This window comes from Myripristis murdjan, chromosome 4 (genome assembly GCF_902150065.1).
Source record: "Myripristis murdjan chromosome 4, fMyrMur1.1, whole genome shotgun sequence".
NCBI classification, from domain to species: Eukaryota; Metazoa; Chordata; class Actinopteri; order Holocentriformes; family Holocentridae; genus Myripristis; species Myripristis murdjan.
Window position 1 is genome coordinate 24,654,890 of NC_043983.1, and position 27,028 is coordinate 24,681,917.

Genomic DNA, 27,028 nt, shown 5'->3' on the forward strand with positions numbered 1-27,028 from the left:
GCAGATTCAGGAGAGGCAATAAGAGAGAACTGCAACAGCTCAGCAAGAGCTGGAACTCAAACCTGTAATCAGCCTCAGCAGTCACATGTACATGGTTATGCACTGAATGATGGAGCCAATGGATCAAACCCTGGGTCTTTGCTTCCTATTTTTCTGTAATTTCATTTCATTTCTAGCACTGCCATGGAGAAGTCGGATGATCTGAATGAGGAGAGACCCGGCAGGCTGAGGGAGGCAGGTGGCTCGCCCAGAGACAGGCCACTTCTTTTTCCTTTTTTTTTTTTTTTTTTCCTCCTGCTGTCACCCTGTCTGACCTGCCACCCCAAAACCCCTGCAGCCACAAGAGCTCACACTGGAGATTATTTCAACCAAGAAGTCACGTATCATCCTGCAGATGTGGATCAAAACATTCTTTGCTTTTGTTTAAACCGGATGGCAGGACCAGATGGGCGAAGGGTGGGGGTGGGTATTCGATGATGGTGGGTATACAAAGAACCAGAAATTTAAAACAGTCCCAGGAAAGTATTTCTGCCAGAGCCACTTTCGTCAAATTTTATTATGGGTTAACAAACATACCCTTGTATTTAGAGACCCCTGCCCGTCTATGCAGCAAGCACGAGAGCAGAGGGAGAGCAAAGGCTGATCAGCCCAATGGGTGAGTCTGTAGACACAATGACATCAAAGCTGTGTCACTGTTATAGTACAGATAATCAATGTCATGGACTTGCAGTGTGCAATAAACATCAAGTCGATCTGACAATAAGGCCATACAAATGTGCAAATGGTGAAGTTCAGTGTGAAGGTGGAACCAGAGATTGTCTGTAGAGGGAGAAATTCCTCCTAAAAGGATACATGAGGCCACCTGCAGGGGGCGACACAGAGGCTAAAACTGGCCCACAGTAAAATGAACAATGGTCAACAATTGGACTTTTCCATGAAATCAGCTGTCTAAATTATAATTATAATATATAATAATATGATGTGCTTAGATGAATGAAAATATGGAACAATTTAGTGGGAAAAAATTGCCTCTGGTCATACAACCAGTCAAGGCCACTAACTTCAATCCCAGCGGAAATCCTTTTGACTGATATCATGTCAGCTTATAACTATGTCTTTATTATAAGTATTGGGTAATGTAACATGGTCTAGTTACTGGTACATATTTGAAATCAAATGTGTGAATATATCATAGCACTTTGCCCCACTGACTGCCATACATCCTACTCTGTTTGACAACTGCTTAGCATTGCCCCCGATGGCCAAAAGACTGTACTGCACTCTCTTTTTCTGTCTCACACCAGTCAGTGCCAGTGGTTTGGCTTTCTCTCAGAAGGGCTTTGGTGGAACTGTGGCAGGGAGATGGGAAATTGCACGGTACACGCAAGCAAAGGTACGGTTTGATGGGCAGGGTGTGGTTAAATAAACCGTCGGATGGAAAACTAAGCAATCACGATCAGAGTTTTGGTGGTTATGGTCAGCTGGGCTTTCATGCTGACAGATTTGGCAGACACATTAGCGAGAAGCCAACAGATCGGGTGTTGTCATTGGCAACATGGCGTGGCAGACCTTTAGCTGGCTTCATTTCACCTTCACCTACAAAGTCTTCCATCACTGACTACTTTCTTGAGACAATCTGAGAACAATCCAAGAAAAGACAATCCAAGAAAATCTAGATAAAAACAGTCTGCAAATTATCTGCAATTACTGCTTTCCCTTTGGAGGGTGTTCTGTAAAAACCTTCCCATGCTGAGTGAGGCACTTTTATTCACATTACAACATACTATGCATTGTTTGGCGCTGTACCCATGACAGGACACCCAGGAAGCAGTTTAAGCAGGATACTATAGTGCACAGCATAATCTTGGCCGCAGCAAAGCACAACAAATAGATGGATATATGGCGCTACCACTGGCAGAGAACCTCTTAGACATAAAAGCTAAATGGACCCACTTACATTTGTTTCTACTCATATATCAAGGTGGCAGTAAAAGCACCACTCACACCACAGGGCTGGGTATGGAAAGTTAATGTCTAACGGTATTTCACAGACTCACTTGGTGATCAAACAAAGCTTCTTATTACTTCTGAAAATGGGCATTTAATCGGGAAACTTTCGATTGTACTTTGGAAATATGTGGCATAAACAAAGATATGAAATACACTGCGAAATAATAGCTTTGATCAAACAGAACTGATCTCAAATGTTGAAATTGGTATTTGAATGAGAAATGTCAACCAAACAGTCAGATGCAGGCAGCCGGTATTGGTCACAAGCCTTTTAAACACCACAGTTAATTGGCCTTCCTGAGCTAACACTGTACATACATTAGTGCCCTGCAATTCTCTGTGGGCGACGATTTTACAGTTTTACCAGGAGAAGTCAAAACAGTCATGTCCATTTTCTAGTAATAATACTGTTTAATACAGCTTCATCAGTGTTCCTGTTCACTTAACTCATCCAGCTTCAATGCCACATAAATTTCCACATACTGTATAGCTGAATTCCAAATAAACCTGATTTTCTCTTTTTTTAATGTGGAGAAAAGTTTATATGTCAGTTAATTTTGTTTAATTTAATACTGACTGTCGAGAAGTGACGTGACACTGAGATCCCGTTTTGTTTTTTTGTTTTTTATTATTGTAATATAAAGAAAGTGACAGCTCACACTTATGGCTTATAAAAATTATTTGTGAAAATATATGTATAAAATATGCAATGTCCTTAGATCACTAGTACTGAACTTGTTTTCAAGTGTTGCATTTGGATGAAGCTGATTTTGCTTAGTATGTTACCACAGGTCTGGTATGCAATCAATTTATTTCTTCTTCTTACATATCACAGCTCAATTGTAATTTTAGGTACACACTATGGGGTATAGAATGTGAAAGTTAGAAAGGTAGGGATTCCCAAAGTGGTGTTCTTTGCTGTGGAAAAAATAAAAATTCCATTTCATCTATCGTGCATTCATGTTGATGCAAATTGTGCACAGAGCTCTATGCAAAGATCTCACAATATAAACATATTGAGATGAAACTGATAACAGTTTTTGATTATAGTACTACAAACCCAACTTTTATTCTAGCTGATTCAGTGACAAAATGTTTTCATGAAAAAACATTATCATGAAAACACTACTTATTCAAGCATTTCCAATGTACAAAAGGAATAAATCAAGCACAATGCATCTGCAACAGAGCGATGCAGACCATGCAGCAGTAAGACTTTCTCATTTTAACTTCTATCAGTGAAGTATGCACTCAAAGTTAAAAACTGTGATGTAGGCTTAATGCAATACAGTGTCACAAACCTGATAGCAGTGGTATTATTAGACACTTTGGACTACTGTACCTTCCATTAACGCTGCTACATAATTGCAAATGCATTTACCTGCTCAGTATTATCTGACATCCTAGAATAGCACTGGGTTCAAACTGCATATGGGTGACCTTTTAGCATAGATATAGTAGATGTATCAACTCTGTAGTATCCACCTAGCTAGGATCAAGACTTCCAGAGCAGCCTGAATTTGACAAAGCACAGAAGAGAGTGCTGGAAATTTACACAGGGATTTTGGTTTGCACTGACCTCGTAATATCACAGTTTCTGCACATTTTTTTTGGTTGCAAATTCATATCGCAAACATCCTGTTCCACCTCTTTCCAAATTGTGCTTTCAGCTTGAGATCTGGGGACTGTCCATAAAGACAGTATCATGTTCCTGGAGCCTTCTTGAAATGATGAGTGCTTGGTGACACTGTCTCTGTTTCACAAAGAGTAGACAGTGACCATCTCAGCAAAAAAACAATAGATAGGCTTCAGTGGTCAGGCAAGAAAACATTCCCCAAACCAGCACCACCATCCTGTGCTGCTGATGCAAGGCAGGATGATCTAAGGACTCATGTTGCTTATGCCAAAACCTGAACTTTCTGTCAGCATGTCACCACACCACTTTCACATTTTTCAGCCATCAGCGTTATCACTTCCTCACTGTAAATTTTTTTGGTTCCTCTTAACTGTCAGGAGTTGAAGATGGCATGGTCTTCTAGTCCATGCTCTTCAAAGCTCAATGAGTTATTTTGCACATCACATGAACTGAACTTCTATTTACATTTTCATGGCTTGTCTTTGGTTGAATTGTTAGCTTGATGCTTTGCTATTCTCCTCCGATCTTCAGCTATAAACTCTAAACACTGTAACACCAATCTGGGACTGCTGCTATTTCTAAGACGCTGGAACCAGTGTTTCTGGCACCAAGAGTCATACCATTTCCAAAGTTAAACTAAAGTAAATCCCATGCCATTCCCATTCTGACATTTAGTCCAACAGAGAATGAACCACTCAACTCTGTCCTCAGGCACCTGTTACACTTGTCTCCACACTAGACGTGGGGAGTGATAACCCGAAGACATCGCCTTGGGAAGTGTCCTGACAGGATCCATCAGCATCATAATAAAAAAAAAACTCATCTTGGACAGTGTGAGTTTGCTTATTTTGCGCCCTTTTTCCATCTTTTATCTGACAAAATTGAAAGAGCAACTATCTATGGCTGGTAGCATTAATTAATTCGATTCAAAATCTTTGCAGTTTCCACCCATGCCTCTTTTTTGCTCAGGTACTTGTAACTTGTGCTGAAAACAACAGAGAGAGGCAGACTCTTCTTCTACTGTCAAGGTAAGCCTCTCCTAGGCATCTTTCCTCTGAATGAGCATGGACCTCACTGCAGTTTCCAGCCAACAGTAGAGCTTTAGGGACTTATACACCCACAACATGTTGCTGAAACAGAGGCAAAGCGACCAATTTTTTTTTTTTTTTTTTTTTTTTTTTTTTTTATCCCCAAGGCAGCACAGCTCACTTTACTTGCTGATGCTCACTGCAAGTTTGGAGATCTTCACCGAAACTACTGGCTGCTGACCAGTCAGACACAGGTGAACAAGCATGGAAACATTTTCTAAATGTGTTTTTTTTTTTTTTTTAGCAACATTTTAGCAAAAGACCACTGTTGAAGTCACTGATCAAGTCTGTACTAACAGAAATGAGTACATTGTTTCCATGTGGCATACGATTACATTCTTTGTCAGATAGTCAGGACAACTTGAGGTAACGCAATGATTAAAAAATATAGTTTTTGGATGAAGTATTGCTTTAAATAGGCATCACTCACATTCTGCAAGACAGAGCAGTTTGCTTAAATGAGAAGGTATAGAAGAATAGAATCACGTGATACCTGTAGGGAAATTCATCTTTTTTGTTGCTCCCCTGCCGACCATCTCACCACACACACACAGAACACCCTCCACAGGGAGGTCAGGCATGGGGGTCAGGTACAGGTCAGGCTCTGGAGCTGGGTAGGGATTCAGTGTCTTTATTCAAAACACACAACAGCAGAGCAGCTTCTTAGTGCTTGGTGCTCGCTCTCATCCCGAATGCAAGTTCTATAAATCTCAATTTGTGCCTCAAAAGCATCACGCACACTGTTTATTCTGTGCTGCTGCTGCACTCCACAGCTCCACAGCTCTAGTAAGCAGGCACCAGCAGGACTCTGATCCACCACACGCATCACTTCCCCCGCTCCGCCTGCTCTACCAAACACACACACACACACACACACACACATGCCAGTGGCACCAGGTGCAGATAGCCTGTGGAGCCCAAACATGGTTTAACCAGCACTGAAAGGAAAAGGAAAGAAGAAGAAGGATGGAGACTACTGTAAGGATAATTGCTGTTTAATTTCTTATGTGAAATTAAGATGGCTCTTTGGGCAAATAGTAGTCTATTAGGCAGTTGTAGCTAGAATTCCTAATGGCTCATTGCTACACAAAGATCTGCAACATTTAGAGGTGACTAATGCCAGACGAACTGGGTTATATGGGCAAAATGCTTTATGTAAAAAAAATGGCACAAGTTACTTGTTGTTTTTATCTGCCCACACAGGTGCCAGAGCTGTCTGCAGACACAGATTTGTGTGTGAAATCAAGCCCCATGCTGACTCTTCAGCAAAATGACCAACTCACAGACGAAGAGAGGGAGTGTCATTTATGTGTGTGTGTGTGTGTTTAGCTATACTTGTGAGGACCAACTATTGAGAAACCACTGTTCTTGTGAGGACAGTTTGGGCTGTGAGGACATTTTGGGTTGTCCTCATATAGTAATTGGTCAAGGTTAGGGTTAAGGTCAGTCAATGCAATGTTCCCACAAATATAGTAAAGCCAACGCATGTGTGTGTGCGTGCATGTGTGTGTGTGTCCACTCGCATGTTGAAGGCTGTAGAGGTGATGAAGGCTGCCTGCTGTCCGAGGGGCACATTTCATGAACATCTGCTACTGACACACGCTAACACACACACACACACACACACACACACACACACACACACACACACACAAAACAACATGCACCACAGCATGTAAAGAGCAGGATGGAGTGGGTGGAAATAGGAAAGGATACATCTCCGGCATACAATGCTCTGTAACATTTGCATGCATTTGTGTTTACCTACACATACACACACACAAAACATGTTCATAGAAACACTTGCATGTAAAGACATGCAGACACACACGGCATGAGTTTCAAATGTTTCTAAAAAGCTCTGAATAATTCAACACCTTAACTGATAACAGAAGTCCTTGGAGCTTCACAACACACACACATACACACACACACTCACTCACAAACACACTGATTCATGTTACCCTCCTGTGTGTGCAAATGTGTACGTACTGTACATATTCAAAATGCATGAAACGTCATTGCCATTCTTTATATAAAATTCCCACTAGAGTCTCAAATCCCCGCCATCCTCTCCATTCCTCTCTCTTCCCGTCTCTCCTCTCCTTTTCACTCTCACTCCTGTCTCCTCGACTCGTCTCCCATCCCCTCCCCTCTCTTTTCTCCTCCTCCTTTCCACTCCTATCATCTACCTATTCTGTCTTTTCCACCGTTCTGTCCTTCCCATCCCCCGCTGCCTCTCCTCTCAGAGACGGGAACTGTCAGCAGGACCATATATCTGACACCGTGCACTCTGGACACCACACACACACACACACACACACAAACTGTGATATAGTGTTAGTGTTCCTTAATGGGACTGTGGCGATGTGTGCGGGGAATGAGAGATGGAGTTGGCTGGGGGTTGTGGGTCCATCAGACAGGTTACATAAGACGATGACTGGGATTTTCCTCCTCCATCAATCTCTAACCTTATGGAACATAATGTCAACAACTGGATTGTGTATTCTGGTTTCTACTACAGGGGCAAACCAAGCCAGGAATATGCCGCTTTGTAGCCTGCTTTCTATGCCAGGAGTTATTCAATCCTCTGCTTTCAAATGCAGAGTAAGACTGGATTAATCAGGGCTTCCTTATCAGCGTGCAGTTCTCTCACACCTTTCATGAAAACCCCCTAAAACTCCAATATTTCAGTGGTGCTGCAGGAAAATACAGCTGTCCGTATCTCCAGCAAGAAAGAAAAAACCCACCAGAATCAGCCAGGGGTTCCAGTTCCTCTTAATTCAGGCAAAGTGCGGCACCGTTCAGTGTTTCAGGTTTCAGGTGGTGGTATTGTTTCTGCCACTTGTCTTGTTTCAGGTTCCAGATGCCCAAATGTGGCCGACATGCATCGCTATGTGTGTCGTACCCACCTATGCATGAAGTGTGATGCAGCTCTAAGGCTTCCTAAGCACGGTTTCCTCTGCACTGGAGCTACAACAATTATTTTCATTATTGATCTGTAATCTCTAGACTATTGTCTTGCGTAATCAATTAGTAGTTTGGTACATAAAATATCAGAGAATAGTGAAAAATATTGATCACAGTTTCCCACAGCCCAAATTGATGTTGTCAAATGTCTTGTTCTGTCATAACCAACAGTCCACAAACCTAAGATATTTAGTTTACTGTTTACACAGAGAACTAAGGAAACCAGAATTTAGGAGCTGGAACCAGAGAATTTGGAAATTTCCCTCTTAAAAATGGCTCAAAACGATTAATCAATGAGAAGAGTCTATTAATATAGTTGTCAACTAATCAATCATTCAAGTAATCGTTGCAGCTTTACTCGGCGCTGACAAATATGTCTGCCAAGGACTTTTTGTAGCTCTGTTGGTTCGGCATAAAACTGACGCTGCAAAGGTTGGGGAGCTCAATTCCCAAGGAATTAAATTACAGCAGGTTGTTTTGGGCTGGAGTCCAAACTGTGACCTGATGTTACTCACTTTCTGTCAGAGGGGATATCAAAAACAAATAAACCTGCAGCTGGTTTTGACTCAAAGTTGGAGCAAGATCTGTAAACGCTTGCGGTTTTTCTGTGAAGTCGCTTCATTTGGGCTGGTCTTGTGTTTGCGTGCACAACCACACACACCATAAAGAAAGAGCACCGATACAATGTCACTGACCATTTTAGGTGGGTGGGTTTTTCCACTGAAATACACCAAATGACACATAAAAGCTCTGTGTGAAACAAGACACATATTGCATCAGCTTGCAAGAGCCGGGAGAAGGAAGAAACTACAGCGGCAGTCATTACAGACACCCCTGATCCCTTATTTATCCTCCGTCAGAGCTCCAGCTTGCTGTTCCATCAGAAATGATGCACCAGAGTTCAACAGGCACATCAACACAACACATGTATTTGTCTGTGAAATGACTTGTTGCTAGGTCCTTTCCTTCACTTTCCGGGGACTGAGAGAAGTACAGTAAATTTGGATTGGCCGACTGAGAAACAGTACAGCAGCAGAGCAATTCCGTCTGCAGCATGTGCAGTTAAAAAAAAGAGAGACAAAAAGGGACTTGAAGAGTGAATAGATGTGCATGGTGTTTTCGACTGGGCTGGTTTCATTTTGTGCGCTCCAACTGCTCTGCTCAGGCTCACTAAGCCCATCACACTCATTGTGACGCATGAATAATGTGGAAAATACATGGAGAGAAATTCCACTTCTGTTGCCTCACCTGATCCAAGTGAATTCCTCTCTCTTGCTCCTATTTCTCATTCACACTCATACACACACACACACACACACACACACACACACACACACACACACACACACAGGGTAGAGTATTGCTTCTCCTTGGCGGGGTGCCTCTCTCAGAGTGTTTGCTACTACAACCCTGAAGGAATTTACCACCAGCAGACTGTGATGCCTTCAGGACCACCTCACGCTGCACGCTGACACAAGTGATGACTGACACTAAGTGGGAGAACGGAGCTCGTACAAGATTCTTTAGCAGTAAGTGCACCACAACAAACTTAAAATGAAGTTGTCTGAAATGATGTTGCCCCTGATGATGAAAGACCTTGCTTGTAGCAAAACAGCAACTATAAATTTCTTGAGAATAATGCAGCTTAAGTCTGCACTGTCTGCTTTTGGACCGCTCTTTTAAAGTTGGTCTTGAACAGCCCCAGGGGGCTCCTCTTCTCTAGTTGGTCGTGAACAAACTTTGCATTTACAGCAGCATCCTGCCTGACGACTTGAACTGCAGCATATTGCATTAGCTGCCAAAATTAGTCCATACAATACAGCGAACTTGAAACCAATCAGCAATGTCTGGTTTAATTTTACATGCACATGCTGTGCAATGGACATGCTGAAAGCTCTGCTGCAACATTATTTTGAAATAACCTAAGCGTTGCACATCAAGGCTGCCTGATAATTAGACATGCTACCTTTTGATAAAGCAGCAAATTCAATGGCAGTGCAACAGTGTCTGCATTTTTAAGTGCCTTGGAAGCACCCAATGATGCCATGGTAAATAAAGATGCTGGAACAGTAAAACATACAGTTCTGTTTATCATAAACAAGATAGCCACTTGTGTAAGGAACATCTCCTACTGAATGGTGAGTAAACTTTATTCTGAAAATCAAAAGGTAGCTAAACAAAGCAGAGTGGGTTTACCCTCCACCGCATTCCTGGAAATGTGTCAATGCCTGACAAAGTCGAGGACTGCTACCAGAAAAGTAACAGGCATTAATCTCATCATTGGACGCCCTCCAGGAATTTGCTGATGAACCCACCCCATAAACACTTATTGACATATAAATATTTTGTCATAAAAGGAAAACATGTAACTAGAAACTGGCACAAGACGGGTATAAAGTATTGTTTCGTGTAAATTAGTGAGCTTGACAAATTAGGACGCACTTTAGCGATCATAGCTTTGTTTTTTTATAATTTGGTTAGAAGGAAGGAAAGAAGGAAACAAAGAAAAGAGCCGCTCTGCCACGAAAACAAATAAATACATACACAAATAAAGAGTAGCTGAATTTTAGAGGGGTCCTACACAGATACCATAGCAAAACTGAAAGTTCCCTTTGAAATATGCAGAACTGTTGGGCTAAAGTGCCTTGCTTCAGCCTAAAAACTACTCTACAGAGCCCTTTACACCAGAAGTTTCTACGGGAATATTATAGGATATTACAGTGATGCCTCGGGAGGATAAAAAAACATGCCACAAAGTGCGATAAAATCATTACAAACTGCCAATAAAGCACCGCGGAAACACTACAACTCCCTTCAGGAATATCACGGGAATGTTGCGGTAATTTAATCACTTTCTCCACTCCCCATCTGTCAGGAGCGGAGACTTTGCAGTCTCACCCACCTGGTTAGTGGTGTCTGGCGGCAGGTTCTTGATGAGGATTTTCCTCCTGTTGCTCAGCTCCTGGCGAGTTTTGGCCAGCCTCCTCTCGATCTCCTCCGGCTCCAGGTCCGGCAGGTCGCGGAGGCTGAGCCCCGGCTCCGAGGGCTGCGCTGCCGCCGCCTCCTCATCCTCTGGCTGCCGGCTCTCCGGGCTGTCCATCTCCGGGGAAAGTGCGCTTTCCCGGGCGAGAGAAGAGTGAACGCTCGGCGGCTGGATGGATGAGGCTGCCGCCATCTTGGGTAGCTATGAGGAAAGTGAGAGAGAGAGAGAGAGAGAGAGAGAGAGAGAGAGAGAGAGAGAGAGAGAGAGAGAGAGAGAGAGAGAGAGAGGTGGGAGGTGTGAAGGAGAGAGGGGGAGTGAGAGAGGTAGAGATAGAGAAAGGTAGACAACGCTGCAAAAAGGAAAGAGAAATCCATTTTAGCAAGTGCGTTACTCTCATTATCAGTCATATTATTATTAACCTAGTTGAGTTTTAATCCCAAACAAGTGGGGGAAAAATCTGTCACTGAGGATGAGTTTGACTTATTTCCAATCGGCTTTTTTCTTTTCTTTTTTAATTAATAAGTGAGATTATCTCGATAATCGCGGCATGACCGACCTTTCTGTGTCAGTGTAACTTCTCTCAGTAAAACTAGTGAAACAGCACCAAATGCAATTATAGTCGGTTATTAATTAAGGAAAACAAGCCTTCTGGAGTCAGCGCTTAGACTAAATGTGTTGGCAGGGTGAACTTTTTTGTCCCTGGAAAGCACTAAAGGGGCTATAAGCAGCGGCTCACTGTGTGTGTCTGGCATGTTGGCTTCACCTCGGACTCCTGGCGACCCCAACCGTCTGCAGAATGAAAGTAGGAGATCAGTCGCCTGTGATCAATAAGAAATCACCACAGACGCGCGCGCACACACACACATACACAACCTGGCGTAAATATCTTGAAGCTTTGAATGATGGAAGCATTTACCCCATGCAAGTACAACTACACTCATCATCTATCCTGTGTGCATTTTTGAGACAGGAATCAATATATCAAGAAAAACGTACACAATCTGCAAGCAGGTTTATAGAAAAACTGTCTTATATCCTCTCTGTCGCCCAATTAACACATTTTCCCACTTAGAGAGAGAGAGAAAGAGAGAGAGGCATGCAGTGTGGAGAATATCTCTAAACCACCAGAGCTTTCCTGTTCCCCCTGTGCAGAATGTGACCATGAATGGCTGTGTGCCTTCCCTCCTTTCCACCCAAGTCATCCAGTCAATGCCAACCCAGCAGCCAACCGAGCCTGCCTGCCTTGTCCGTCGTGGGTGGAAAGCTGCTCCTGGCAAACACAAGGGGAACAGAGCTCCCTGCCGAGTCCTCACAATGCCTGCGAAGCTACCGCAGGCTGCATGAGTCGCTGGTAGATGCACACACTCCATACTCACACACAACGCAATGCATTCACACATGTGTACAGGCGTACAAACATGCGAGTGAGCACACATCAACCCACTTAGGAAATATTTAGAGTGTGATTATGCCGGGGCCTGTAAGAGGCAGAGAAATCAACCTCCATCATCCAACCTCCATGTTCTCTCCCTCACCATCTGTGTGAAGCATTTCTTGGCAGATCTGAATCCAGACAATCACAGTTGTCAGCGGGTGAAAATGATCTCACATTGCCAAGTGACAGAACCCAGTGTGACCGAAACACAGCGATATAGACCATTATGAATGCATCAAGTCAAGCACACACCCTGTCCACCATAGCTAGGCGTGTCAGCGGAAAGGCCGAGGGCCCGTGAATTTTGTGTATGGTTTGAAACAGAAGCCCATGCACAGGAGATCTGCCTCGGTAACATGAAAACATCTTCCTGTACCTCCAGTTTGGATGCTTATCAGCTTTGTGTGCCGAAATGCTTATGCAAGACTCATATTTTCCCCAAAACAAGTGTTGCGATCAGCTGAGACGAAGTTGTTTTGTAGAGACTTCCTGGAGAAGTCCGTTTTTTCATCTAACTGCAGCCAATACAACAGTCAGATGCGTGGTGACAGATTGGGGGACATGAATGATTGCACAGCGGTTCTCTGAAAAGACAGCAAGGACGTGCTTGTCACTTACACAAGATGACTTTGGAGATGCATGAATCACTCCACTAAAGTGCTAAGCAGCGTTTCCACAAGAGAACAATTAATTTGTTTTCTCAGTCTCCCCGCCACACATTCATGGCAGTGCCGTAGCACGCTCTAACACACATACACACACACACACACACACACATTTGAACATACTGTACATTAACTCATTTTAGCCTACACCCACCCGCACACTTACGCAAACCCTCTCCCTGTCAATGCTTTTTTTTTTTTGTTTCATGCAAGTCAAACCCCATAATAATAGTCTGCGCTTCACAAATCAAGGGAAAAAGAGATGCTAGTCCCTCTCCATCTAAAACACAAGAGCCCTGCTGGTGCTTCAGTGTGTCAGCCAGTGATTCACAGCCTCTCAGAGTGGGTGGGAGTGGAGAGGAGAAGAAGAAAGCGGGGAAAACGTTGCCGCTGCTCGCTGGGACTGAGAGTGTGAGGGTGTGGGTGGGCAGAGTGGCTGAACTGGCCAAGCAGGCACCTGGGATGGAGCTCAGTAGGCGTAAGGTGGGGGATGTGGAGGGGGCTCGAACCCTAAAATGCATGTAAGTGCTGCATGTGTAGGAGTTGGCAGCATGCACATACATGTATGTGCTCTGTGAATGCTGCAGGGTGATCACAGCTCTCGTTTTGCAGTCCTGTCTCAAATGTTAGGCTGCTGTCAGAGGGGGAGATAAAAAAGCAGCATAGCAGGCTCCCTCCCCATTTGTGAACAACCTCTGTGTTGCCCTCTATTGCAATTTTGCTGATGTCCTGCTCTCATAACCCATCAAAGATGCAAGTGTGTGTGTAAGTTATAGCATGGGCCAGATTGAGGGACGTGCGACCCACTAAAAAGAGCTGACCTGAACCCACAGGGAGAAATATACATTATTAAAACAGGACCCCTTAAATGTGCAGGAGTTCTCTGCCTACTTTGTGTCCTAATTACTCCAGTCATGACCGGAGACCTTTCCCAGTGAGTAACATTACTAACAAGCCTGGGTAGCTGCTTTTAGGCTACATGGCCCAACAAGTCAGTAAGTAATGAGGAAGTTGCTGTTTTGTTCTGACTTGAGTACCCGCTTCTTTTTTGAAGCAAGCAATAGCTCATTTGTTCCTTTTTGTTGATGTCACGCTCCCTAAGAGCAGACTCAAGAAGACACCAACTGCTGGTGTTTTCATTCAGATCATTAAGAAACGAGCCACTGATTAAGCTCAGGCTTTGAGCAGAGTACAGTTGAGTAGAATGATTAAATTAAGATGAAATCCTTCTTTAGTAGACTTTGCGACAAGGGCAGGTTGCCTGTTTATTTCAGCAGTCTCATCTCAGAAATGTTTTTTTTCCCACTTAGTTTAGTTCAGTGCAAAGCCACATGATAGGATAGGAAGCATGGTGTTTAAACCATTTGCATGCACCTTATACCGTGTTGCTATCTGCTAAAACTTGGAAGTGATTCTGAAGCCAAACTGATTTCAAAGTGGTACAAACTGCTTGTGCGCAAGGCCTGAGATGATCACACTATCAAGATGCTTTTGGGGAATTTGGGACTCTGGACTGTGCAGAAATATGCTGCTAGAGCATGTTTGCTGTACCAGTTGGCAATGAGAGACTGATGGTGCACAGAGCGCACTGAAATGGCCCGAGGGTGCTTGGACACTGAGCTCACTGCTCTAATTCAGAGCATATCACTGGCAGAGAGCTGCAGACAGAATGGGGAGGGGAGGAGAGGGGGGTGGTGGTGGAGGAGATACAGTGACAGTGAATGAGAAACAAAGACAGGGAGAAACAGGGGATGTACGAGTGAAGGCCTCCAAACTGATAAGGGTTATGAGATACAGAGCAAGACAGATGGAGATAGACAGAGACAGAGAGAGAACGCTGTGGGGGAGAACTGCCTCTCCCCTCCCTGATGTCCTCAGCCTTCAGCAGTGCTGGACTACTTTCCTGACAATGTTCATTAAACGAAGAGCCTGTGCATGCCCCTCTCCATCCCTGCTTCCCTCTCCACCTCAAGGAGAAACACATTTACCTATCTGCAGCCCATGACCTTATTTTAAACAGGACACAGACACCATTTCAGAAACCACATATTATTTATAACTGATAAAAGATTAGGGTGTTTTCTTTTGCATTATCACTGTATTGTTTTTATTTTCCTCGCTGGCTCGGCACCTAATCCGCCCCTGTCTGGCCAGGAAAGAGTCTGCAGACTCTGTGGTCCTTCTTAAGATTCCTTCCATTTTTTCCCTGTTGCAGCTGGGTTTTTGGAGTTTTTTTCTTGCCTGCTATGAGGATTAAGTCAGGTGATGTCATCTTATTTGTTGTAAAATTGTTGACATATAACACCCTTTGAGACTGTAAAGAATGACATTGTGTTTTAAATGAACTTGAACTTGATTAGAAGGGGGAAAAAACAATGAGAACTCAAAAACTGAGCACAAGAGAATAAGAAAGAACGTCCTTGCAGGTTCATTGATATTCTGTTTCTTTTCAGATGAAATCCTGTCCAAATGCTAACTGTTCCTCTCAGTATTGTAGAGTATTAGAGTTACTGAGAGGGAGTCCTGCTGTCTCAGTAGGCTGAACTTCACGTCATGGAAATGACATCAGGAACTCAAAATCTGAATCACCACTCTCATTCATATCGTTCCTCACTTACAAAATAGCACTAAAGACATAGAAATCCCCTGTTATAGAATGAGGAATACAATTTACGTGAAAAGTGAATCATTTCTTTGCTGTTGGCCCATATGGTTGACTGTAAATTCATGTTAACATGGAACAATTAACAGTGAAAATACTGGTGTGGACGAACTTAGTTGATTGTAGGACTGTTTAGCCATCAGTGAAGTGTGGCAGTGGGCGGGACTTAGCACAAACAGAGCCAAGTAACATCAGAAGGCCTGGTGGGGAAGTTGGTCATGGGTCAAAGTGGCAGTGACATGTCATTATGAATCCTACTGTTGTTATGGTTACGATACACTCACAAGTGGTATGACTGGTCAGACACTTCATTGGCCTGTTGCTCAATCATTAAAACAGTTTCAATTTAAGTGTAAATGACTGCTTTATTACTTGGATGTTGCCCAATGCAATGATTGTTAACATGAGTTATAATACCAGATGACATAGCACTACAGTGCCCCCTTGTGGCTTGTTCAGCAATTTATTTTTGGAAATTTATGCTGCCTTCTGCTGGTGCAAAGTTGCTTTTCAGGCACTGTCGAAAGTACGGTTAAACGCTTGAAGCTAAACTGATTGTGTGTCTTGTTCATGTGACTGCATGCTGTCAGAAACAAGTTCGTCTTATGATTTCTCTTCCTGCTTTTGCATTTTTCATATCTGTTATGTCTAAGAGCTACAAACTAGGAAGCGCAAGTCAGGCTTGAGAGAGTGCTAGCAGGGCTGATGTGTGACTGTGACACATTGTTTGCCAGTTATTTTTGCAACTGTTTTGACCCTGGCATCATCAGATACAGCAGACAATGCTTAACAGTTTTCATGTATGACATGTCTATGTTTCTTTAAAAATGTGGGAACGAATACACCCACAACGTGCTTGTAGAGAAAAATATTTTGGTGAAATCTGCTAAAAATTATCTTGCTGGAGAGGCACGCAAGACTATGGAAGGTTTCCTCTACTAAGACTCAGAGGTTGCATGCAAAGAAGCCTGGAAGGTCCTACAAGAGAAATAAAGGAAACAGTTTATCAATTTGAGAGTTTGCAGACTTTCCTCAAGGCTGCGCTGAGGTGATCCCACATGACAAAGGACTAGCCATCTTGAAGGATTGTGAAGAAAATCACAAGTTGCTCAAAAAAATTACCTGAATGGATTGTGCATATGTGGAGTCGAATTGTTGTGACCGAACTTGACACACCTGAAACATTACCACCACTTCAAGAATGTGATATAGGGCTCTTAATTGGACTGTCCATCAGCACTTGCTCCTCTTGAAGTTATCAACCACGCGAAAAAACTGATAAGATAAGAATCGTGTCTGACTGCTTACCCAAATTCTGTGGTGTTTCCCTCAATGACACTCTACTGACTGGGCCTGACCTAATCAATCCTGTAGTAGGAGTTCTTTGTCACATCAGGAAGGAGGCTGTAGTCATTATCTTCATCAGTTCATCATCATTCTTTGAATATCTGAAATTCCTCTTGTGGAAAGGTGGAGATTTGGAAAAGGAACCACAGGAGTTCACTTTTTTGAGGTTGCCTTGTCTCCAGGTTGTGCCAATTTTGGCTCAAACCATCTGACACTGTGACAGAATGACAACAGTCCATTTGCGATGGTCTTTGTTGTCTTTGTTTGTCAGTTCCATTAGTTGAAGAAGCCAGGAAACTGATGATTGAGTTGCGCAAAAATGGAGGCCTATGTCTACACAAATTCAACTCAAACGAGAAAGCGGTCCTTGACTGCAGACACCCCTTAAAAAGAGCAGGGACCATCCAACCTCCTGGACTGAATCCAAAACCCAGCAGAGCATGCACTCGGACCAGCCTTCAAACCGTCATGACGTCCAGACTTTAATCTGCTCTCTGTATGATCCACTTGGGTTCATCACTACATTCACCCCGAGTGGAAAGTGTATCCTTCAAGAGCTGAGCCATAGAGTCACCAGATGGGATGATCCACTCCCAGATGACTGAAAGCCACAGTGGGAGGAGTGGATAAATGCTCTTCAGAAGTTGAAAGAGGTGACAATTCCCAGATGCCACCACCTACATAACTTCTATAATACCATCAGAACTCTGCATCCATTTCCAGACGCTAGTAGAGTGGGATACAGCACATGTTCTTACGTTGGGTACAAAATGACAAGGATGAAATCCACGGCATCCTTGCTATGGCCAAAGCCAGGGTTGCACCCACAACATCGCAAATATTCTGAGCGTGGAACGTGCAGCAGCAGTGGTCTCTACAAAAATCAGTGTCATGATAAAGAGTGAACTTAACATGAAGATTGGCAGCCAGTGAGCACTCATTCAACCAAACCCTAAAACTACCCAAGCGGGCGAATCTTGCCTTGAACTCTGGTGGCATTCATGATTGAGGCATGGGCCAACTTTCCATGCTAGTTGACCAAAGGGGCATCCCACTGTATGACAACATTGCCCAAAGTATTAAGAAAGGGCTTTTGTTTGCATAGTTTCAATTTATTTGACATGGCTTAGCAAAAACAAGGCTGTTAACTTCCAGCTTCGCCCTGCGCTCTACTGCGTGCCCTCATATTTTATATTGTTACCGTCTTTCTATTTATGTGAATGTATTAACATTTATCAATGTCCGTTGTAAGCTTTAGATCACAGGGCAGCCACCTGTCACCGTAATGTCGATTAATCCATTTTAATTGACACTAAACACACCAAAACCCTTACACTTTAAACAGTAGATTGCTTTCTTTCATCTTTTATCCTAATCCAAGCAGCCTCTTGTTATGTCAGACCCATACTGCCTCTTCGACCATGGCTGTTCCCCAACTCCCCTGGCAGTCGATATGTACAGAATCATGAATAACTGATAAGTCTTTCAGGCAACAATATGCACTACTGTTGTTTCCTCGCCCACAAACTGCAGGACTCATGACGCCATGGCTTGAGATGTATTGGAAAAACAAGCTCCTGGGCACTAAGAGCAGAATGTGGCTGAAGTACTTTTTTATTTACTTTAAACTGCCTGGTTTCTTTAACTATGGGTCAAGACCAAAAATTGACCCTAGCCTTTTTTTCCTGGAGTTTCCCTCACATGGCAACAGCAGTAATACGCTTTCTCCAAGGAGACTGAATTTTCAGTCCTGGCGTGAACATTTTTAAGAACACTTTTCCAAAGAAAATGAGAATGTTTTCTATAAAAAATAAAACAAAAACAGAACATAAACAGAAAAATTGTGTTTCATATTTTGACATTATAGATCAGACACTCACATTTAACTGACATTTTAATTAGTAATATATTGCCAAATACACTATCTTTTAATTAGATTAAAAAAAAAAGAATATGCAGTAAATGCTGTTAAAATGGTAGTACGTGGCATTTGAGTTTGTGCTCTAATCAACACTTTGCCCATGTGACCATCCTAGTTCAATATGGCACCAGACAGTTAGACATGACATCAAATTGCTTACGTCTAAATGAAGCCAAATAAACTCTGAAGAGCTTTTCAGAGTGTAGGTGTCCTTAATGTCCCCGTGTGAACCAGTAACAATAGATACATGCTGGAGAGACATCAGACAGTTTTGGACTGCTGACAGAGAGGGTGAATAGGCTAGGTATTGAAACAACACACACAAAATCCCCTGCAGATAATCCTCCTGGCTTAGTGTGTGCTGGGCAGTTTGGCAGTGACCTGTTTCATGACCTCCTATAGTAGGAACAGAATGGCCTTACTGACAATAGAAAACCACTATTAGCACCACTGGGCTTAAATATCAACAATGATAGTGTTTTTTTTTTTTTTTTTTTTAACTGATTTTAAAGATCTACTATATATCACAGTGGATGATATATTCTATTTATGCGTATGTATAAAGTATGCATAATAATAATGGATCAATCCAAGCAACCACTGAATTTTGTGCTGTAAGGAAACTGAGTAGAAACTACTTTAGGTTATCCACAAATTAAAGATGTTTGAGGTCTGCCAGGCTCTTCCTAAATTTTGAATGGTCCAATGAGGTTAGGAATTATGAAAAGTATATAACATATTTAATTTAAAGGCATTTTTGATGAAGCAGAAGATGTAAAAATCCTGACAACTGTTTTTTTTTTCCTGCCAAAAAAATATGAAAATAATGAAAATGAGAAAGACCCAGAAACCTTTTAAAGTGTAAAATGGACTTTATCACATTCACATTGCAATAAATCTCAATTTGATAACTTTATATGATACATAGGGAGGGGGGAGGGGAGGGGGTGATGTACACATGTTCCTTCAGTACATTAATCAATGCGATTCTGAGTGTTCTGTATACACACATATACTTGTTTACAACAATTGGTAAATACTGTTAAAATGCTCTCTGTAAAAAAAAAAGCCTTTTACAACAAACTCAATCTTTGACAAAAAAAGAAAAAAAAAAAAAAAAAACCTAGCACACACTTACAACAAAAGTTATTCCCAAGACTGCAATGGATTTGATTTTTAAATTTGCCCTCAAATGCTTTGACGTCAGATAGGATGGAGAGTGTGCTACCTGAAGCGACGCAAACGGGCCTGGTTTGTGGTTTGCAGGGTTGTGAATAACTTTTGTTGCCGTTGCCTCAGTGGCATGGTTGAGTTTACACCTGGCATCTACAGGAACTGAACTTAAAACGGCACCTCAGTCTGTATGGATATATGCTCACAGAACCAGAACCATGAACTCTGCTGTGATTTGAAGCAAATTCAATTCAGTGGAATATTTCACTTATTATGCATACCCTATATGAGTTCAAGAGCAGTCAACCCCAAGTTTTGTGAAAGCACAGACTAAGAAAAAGCCATACCTCTGTGAACTGTGGTGACATATCCCAGAAAACATTAGTACATACAGTATATTTGCTTTTATTCTCTCTTCTGTACCAGATTTGTCAAAAAATTATATTTCTCTGCAAGGCAGGCTCATTAGGACAGCTAAAGTTGAAAATGAATGAGCTCATATATGTGTACACATGTTAAAAAAAATATAAAATATTCTACTAAAGTGACATATATGCTAAGATAACCGATGGTCTAACTAGCAACAGAACCATAGTGTGGCTTACAGTAGCCTAAACCCAAAAATCCACTACAAGGCTGTTATTTTGGTCATTAATCGATGAAAAAATGTAGTACCGTTATTTGCAATCTAAGTTAGTTTATGGAGAGAGAAGTTTTCTTTGACATTTTGAAGAAACAAAACTATAAAACCTAGGAGTCTCTTAAAGACACTTGAACTTAATATATGTATTAATTTTTCCAAGTACTGACTTCCATCCAATATGGACCTAAAGGAAAAAAAACAACATCCAAGGCATCAAGAATATAGTGAGATACCATGAACAAACAATTCAGTATCAACCCAAAAATATCTGAGCATCATGTGAAGCACACGTCATGTCTTCCCAACATAAAAAAAAAAAATGGAGTGTACAGCACATTAATAGCTATTTGTGATTCTGTATTTACACTTCATACTGTATCTCTGGGAACAATAGACATTTTGCATCCAGAAATAAAAAGATACCATAGTGACTTGATTCGACCAGTTGAACAATCAACCCCGCTAAGCACAGATCAGGTCAAGTGACTCTCTCATCAGAATAAAAAATAAGTGGATTTCTCAAACATAATAATTTCATCTCTATTCTCTAATACTATCTTGAAAACAAAAATTACAATGACGCATTCAATGAAAACGTTCTAAATGGGTATTTATTCTTTCTTTCAGACTCTCTCTCTCTCTCTCACACACATGCACTCATACACTCTCACACACAAACACACATGAAGTTGCACCAGAGAAGTGTATAAAATAAATTTTGAGTGGTTAACCACAGAGGAGCCCACAGATGCATGTATCCTCTGTACAGTGAACAGCAGCATCTTTCTCTCTCTCTCTCTCTCTTATGTGTTTTAAATGAGTCTCCATCTTGGCCATCGATGGCGGTTAAACTTGTCTTGCACAATATTTAGTTTCACAGACCCGAGGCCTTACGCACAATAATGCCTTGGTCTCAGAGGTGGAGCGGTGTGTCGTGATAAAATGGGACTCGTATCTGAAAATCCCAATCATGTGCTGGTTTTTCTACAGCACTTGCATGAGCACTCGCTCCCTGCGAGTCTCTCAACACATCTGTGAGAGTCCCAATTATTCTCACTCGGCAACTCCCCAGCAGTGACTGAAGCCAGAGTGTTTTATTTTATTTTATTTTTTTGTTTGTTTTTCCTTGCTGGAGCTGGCTTCTCTTTTCCCCATCCATCCTCTGGGAGCTTACAAGGACAGAAAGCACACAAGTCCTGTCAAGCACACAAGGACATTTTTGACACGTTCCATGCAGCGAGTCTCGCCTCACGAGAACACATAGACCCTCTGTGCTTCACATCCGTAGAAACAGGTGCAGAAAAACGTGCTATGTTATAAACCACTTCCTCCCTAATTGCTCTGACACAGGATATGATGTGTTGGTTACAGGAAGCGGAGGGCAGCGGGTAGGTGAATGTCAGCCGACGTCATCTGCCGCCCTACTTGGTTAACAGCTGCCACTCACTTGCTCATCTGTCCCACCATCCACCTCCTTTAATAAATAGTAGAAAAATAATCTTTTCCTCTTTATATTGTTTTCTGTATTCAGACATTGTGATTATTGTCAAGTTTATGGATATTTATGAGTAAGTCCAAGCATCCCAACCCTTTGCGGGTAAGGCCATTAGCTCCTGCTTTGAGTTAAGGCAAGACATTTTTAAGAGCAAACCACTGTTGGACTGTCAATCTGAAGAATTCAGGAGAATAAAGGTATAAGAGAATCCATGACAATATCCCATGTTAAACCCAGGTCTGTGGCGTAGATACAGTATTTGTCTCATCGTGGGAGATCTCCAGCAGTCTCCACCAGAGATAAGGAGTGCTCTGATCCCGACCCACCTTCTCCTTACCACAAGTGGGCTTAGTGGAGGCTGGGATGGAGACCTGCAGCTAAAAAGAAGCAGGCATCACATGGGGGCAGTGGTCCACCTCAGGCTGGAGGGTTTTCCCAAAGTAATTCATTCACTAAGCAGTCCACCGGCCCTGTAAAGCGCTTGCTCTGGCCACCAACATGGAAATGTCAAGCATAACTACATATCTTGTACCTTGTTCTTGTATTAAGGCATTGAAGTTCCAGTTGCGTCCTTGCTGAAAGCCGACGAATGGGCTCAAACAGCTTTGTGTTTGCTCCCAAAGTTTTTTTTTTTTTGTGTGTGTGTGCTCTTACAGAGTCTTGAATCCTCCAAATCCTTCTAAAAAAAATTAAAAATAAAATAAAACACATCCCATTTGGTCATTTTTTACTGGCCTAGCAATTTTCCGCTTCACTTGCCAGATTTTTGAATCAGGTCGAAGGAGAAAGGTATAGAGATGGCAGTAACGTGAGACCGTGGGGCTAACACACAAATTAAGCAAAAGTTTCATTCGTGTCGGGCATCGTGGCGGCTCGGCGGGTCAGCACTCGAGACGCTGCGGGTGCAAGTCCAGCTTTGCCGTACATTAGTCCCTTCCTCTGCCTCGTCCATCCATCCTGTCACTCTTCCTCGTGTGCTGTCCAGTAAAGCAGAAACGCCTTTTCACAATAGTCTTTATAATTAAAAGTTCCATGAACGCTGCATTGAGGATCAGCACTCTGCATCCACGCTGTGCACGGTGACCGCAGCTTGCAGGTGATGTGTGTGTGTGTGCAGCGGGTGGTGGTGCGTGTGCGTGTGACGATAGGGGTGGAACTTGTGGCTGAGCAGCGCGGCAGTCTGCGGCGGCGTGTCAAGGTCCAGGTCGTCGTCGTGGTTACCGACATCGACGCCGGCCGAGAGCGGGTCGTTGTTGCCGGGCGGATTCTCGCTGTCCTCCTGTGGGCTCATGGTGCTGTAGCCTGCAGAGACACAGAAATGCACCATGTTGGTATTTCAATAATGTTATAATTGACCTTTACCACTGTGCCTCATTCCAGCAGGGCTGCTCGGGCAGCAAATTCAGCGAAGAGCAAGGTCGTGTTTTGGGAAATTCAGGGACTCAAAATTGTCATGTCTCGAGGTAAGACATAACATTGGCCAAGATAAAATCTGAAATTTTAAACCTGCCCCTCTCCATTACAAGGTTTCCTCACCATGTGAAGGTCTGATTCAGGGAGCTGAGTGATGATTTTTTTTTTTTCCCGAAACCAAAATATAGCAAACAAATTCAAGTTAATTTGAGGCAATCCATTCAGCCTATTTTCCTCAAATCGACAAACTTAAAAGGACTCTGAAGACCTAAAGTCCTGTTCCAACCTCCAATTATCACATGCCCACCAACACTTTAAGTATTCATGATGCGTGATCATAATATGTCAAATCATAACATGATGTCAGAGTTTATAATAGTACACAAAGAGCATATGTGCTCAGGCTACTCTCCTGCAAAGTGCCCACCAAACAAAAAAAAACACAACGCTACCCACAAGGACACGTGCACTGGCATACATGATAAGAGTTCTGAAAACAACATGATAAAAAAATTTCCCCTTTGGCCATTTTTTATTCTTATGTTCCACAGCTGTCATGCAGTCTGAGAAAAACATGCATACATATTTATGAACACTTTCCTCTGCATTTTGTACACAGATTTAGCCCAGGGAGACAGAAATGCAAGCCAACATGGCAGGTATGATACATAGGCAACTGCAGAAGGACAATGCTGTTGTCAGCAGACACAGGGATTGGTAGATGGAAGTACTTCTAAGTAGATAACAGTGAGCTTTTAGAGATGCAAAAATAATTAAAGAAATACTGTTGATGCAAGGAAACTACTACTAAATTACAGTTTATACTTGCTCAGAATTACTTTCAGATAATAATAATGCCTAATTAGGCACTCTGTGTGGTTTCTGTCTTGCTAACATCATGCCATGAAGCCACGGGTGCACATACTGTTAGCAGGTAAGTGTGAACGAAAAAAAGGTACAAAAGTGCACCGCAAATTGTCACCACACTGGTGCCGTTGTCATAAAACCCTTGCAACTCTGGGGTTTTGAGTTTGTTTATATTTTCACTTGACTGAAAGTCGACATGTCCTTTCAAGTACTGAGTGGGTTTCATCACTTCAAGGCCCATGTAATCCATTTGAAACACATGGTTTGACTTTAAAAATGTTTGCGCATTGATCTGAAAGCAGTCTTCCTTCATTGCTGCAGCTCTCTTTCTGACGTTTGGAAATGACTCGGGCAACGACGCAGGGTGACGGGAACATCAATCTGTTATCACTGCGTCACAAATAACCTTCTAAGCCTGAGTGCCTCATCAATTATATCTATGGAAAATCACTACCGTTCGTGATGATGAAACATGATGCGCAAATGGTAGGGCAGGATGCACATAGGACATAAATGTGATGATGTGTGTGGGACACTGGATGAACGCCTCTAGGAGCGACTTAAAACAGCTCAAAGCCTGCAGTGAAAATCTAAGGGAAGTGGGATGACCTCACCCTCCATCGATCCATCCCTGTCCAAACAATGACTTCTATCCTCTAGTCTGCACACATCTGACAGATAGACATCTAACCATCGAATTTCTCTGAACTCTCAGCATTCTTATACCTCAGGGCGATCTGAAGCCATACTGTCAATATTTCGCAGAAACCTCAAATCTCCAAATGGCTGGCTCGCTTTTTGTGTGTGTGCGTCAAATACTGATGTTGTTGCTGATAACCCTGGGACAAAGGCAAACGGTTTATGAAGTCAACTAAATGGAACAAAACAAACACGCCAACAAACAAACGAAAATAACACTGGCATCAATGTAAGCGATGATTCCTTTGCTTTATCATGCCCTATACTGTACCTGCAGCATGATATAAGTTTTGCAAAGTGCAGTGGTATAACTGAATGCTGAATTTTCCTTTCACATACTGATGACACGTTAGCAGTCACACTTGCTTGTGAACTGTGCAGATACGTTGTTCTGAAATGAACAATGCATGTCAGCTCTGCAGTTATCAAGTGGTATCGCTCAGCGGGTTACAGTCAATAATAGTCTGTCTCAGTTAAAAACTATCAGTCCGTGTCAGCTCCCCTGTTTCACAAACTGCTCATTCTGGCACTAACAGAGCTATATTTTTGGATACTCAGACGATTCTGCTATGTAAAATTTACTCTGACGCATGATGATACAAACATCCATCATTCAGAAGTAAGGGAGTCTGACTGGCATGAGACAAATCACCTGATTCTAAACGTAAAAAACTAGATTATTTTTTATTTGAGTGCTTCGATAACTGCCAAAATTCTGAAATCTAAGATTTAGAGCACCAACATTAGCTAAGACTGTGCTTCTCCTACTAGCTCCTCCAGTCAGCATCTGCACACCAGTAAACCTGGCTGGTAAGCTCATCAAACATTGCCTACCTTTTATTTAATAACACTCCTTAAATGCTACTTTGACAGTTTAGCCAGACTTAAGTGGAGAGGAAAAGTGTGTGTGAACTTCATATGGCACCAGCTGAACTACAAGACGTCTTTCCACTGGCTTTAGTCCTCGCTGCAAAACCTTTCACCCGACGTGCTGCAAGACGGCTTACGCTGAAGCTAGCCTGGTGCCATGGCAACAATAAACACATTAAAATGGCTCCGTTCAAGCTCCGTGCGTCACTGTGTATCTCGCAGTGTGTGTGATGCACCATGGCCTGTTCACTGTGATATAAGCCAGTTGGAGTTTCTCAGTCCAGCATGTGCGTTGCGAGTCAAACTGAAAAGGAGCTCCTATAAATCTCCCTCTTGGATTCTCAGAAGATAAGCTGGTCTTTGAAACTGAAAGACGGAAAGAGAGAGAGAAAAGTGTCAGAGAAAAGGAGAGACAGAAGAATGTGCAGAGGGAGTGACACAGAGGAAAGGAGAGACGGTGAGAGGAGGAGGCAGGGAGGGAGTGGGCAAAGGAGGGATAAAGACTTCAAAAGAGATCCAGAGATGGAGGGTGCCAACTTCGGTACAGTTTATCCCCTTTCCCCAGAGCTGAACCCTTTCTTTCTGCCAGAGCCAGTGTTTCAGACAGGGTTACTGCTAACAGTACTCTGTTGACAATTTTTAGAGCTGAGGTGAGGAAAGTAATTCCTGTTAAGGTCAAGAGCTGTGGTGAGACAGAGAAGACTAGCTGGTTGCTGGAACTGGGAGAGAAAATCCTCACAAAAATAGAAGCAACATATATGCCACCGTCTTGGAGATTTCTGAGCATGGAGACGTCTCTAAAACTGCTAGAAACAGACGAATTCACGAGCCGGTACTGTGACAACTTCAAGACCAGACCAGTTTTGCTTGTGACACGTTCACAAACTGACTGGCATGTCGACTGAAAGTTTCAAGTTTTTACAATGCAATACCACACAATAGACTTGATGGCTTTGTTGTGCTCTCCCTTTGCTAATTACACAAAAGAAAGAGAGCAGAACTGGCAGATTTCATCTTCTAGACAACATGAATGTTGTCACAAAACTTAATTGCAAGAAACTGAACACATATGGAGATTTGCCCCTCTGGACCTCACAGCTGACAGACTGACCGGCACAGTGACGTCTAGGCTCCCCATAACAGGACAAGAG

At 42.6% G+C, this 27,028-nt stretch overlaps 2 protein-coding genes and 1 long non-coding RNA gene across 3 annotated transcripts in view; 1 reads left to right on the top strand and 2 right to left on the bottom strand.

Moving 5' to 3' along the window:
* Positions 1–10,915, bottom strand: part of raver2 (ribonucleoprotein, PTB-binding 2) — a 92,844-nt gene extending 81,929 nt beyond the window's left edge. Inside the window, 1 exon segment of the mRNA XM_030050070.1 lies at positions 10,607–10,915. Coding sequence (XP_029905930.1) covers positions 10,607–10,879 — 273 coding nt within the window. The 5' untranslated portion in view covers positions 10,880–10,915.
* On the top strand, positions 6,049–25,085 carry LOC115358203 (uncharacterized). Its single transcript, XR_003928163.1, has 3 exons — positions 6,049–6,151; positions 15,305–15,307; positions 25,074–25,085. It is a non-coding gene; the product is annotated as an uncharacterized LOC115358203 (long non-coding RNA).
* The window catches only part of cachd1 (cache domain containing 1), a 101,187-nt gene continuing 93,804 nt past the window's right edge, over positions 19,646–27,028 (bottom strand). The window contains exon 27 of the mRNA XM_030050067.1: positions 19,646–23,330. Coding sequence (XP_029905927.1) covers positions 23,080–23,330 — 251 coding nt within the window. The 3' untranslated portion in view covers positions 19,646–23,079. The remainder of the gene's footprint in view (positions 23,331–27,028) is intronic.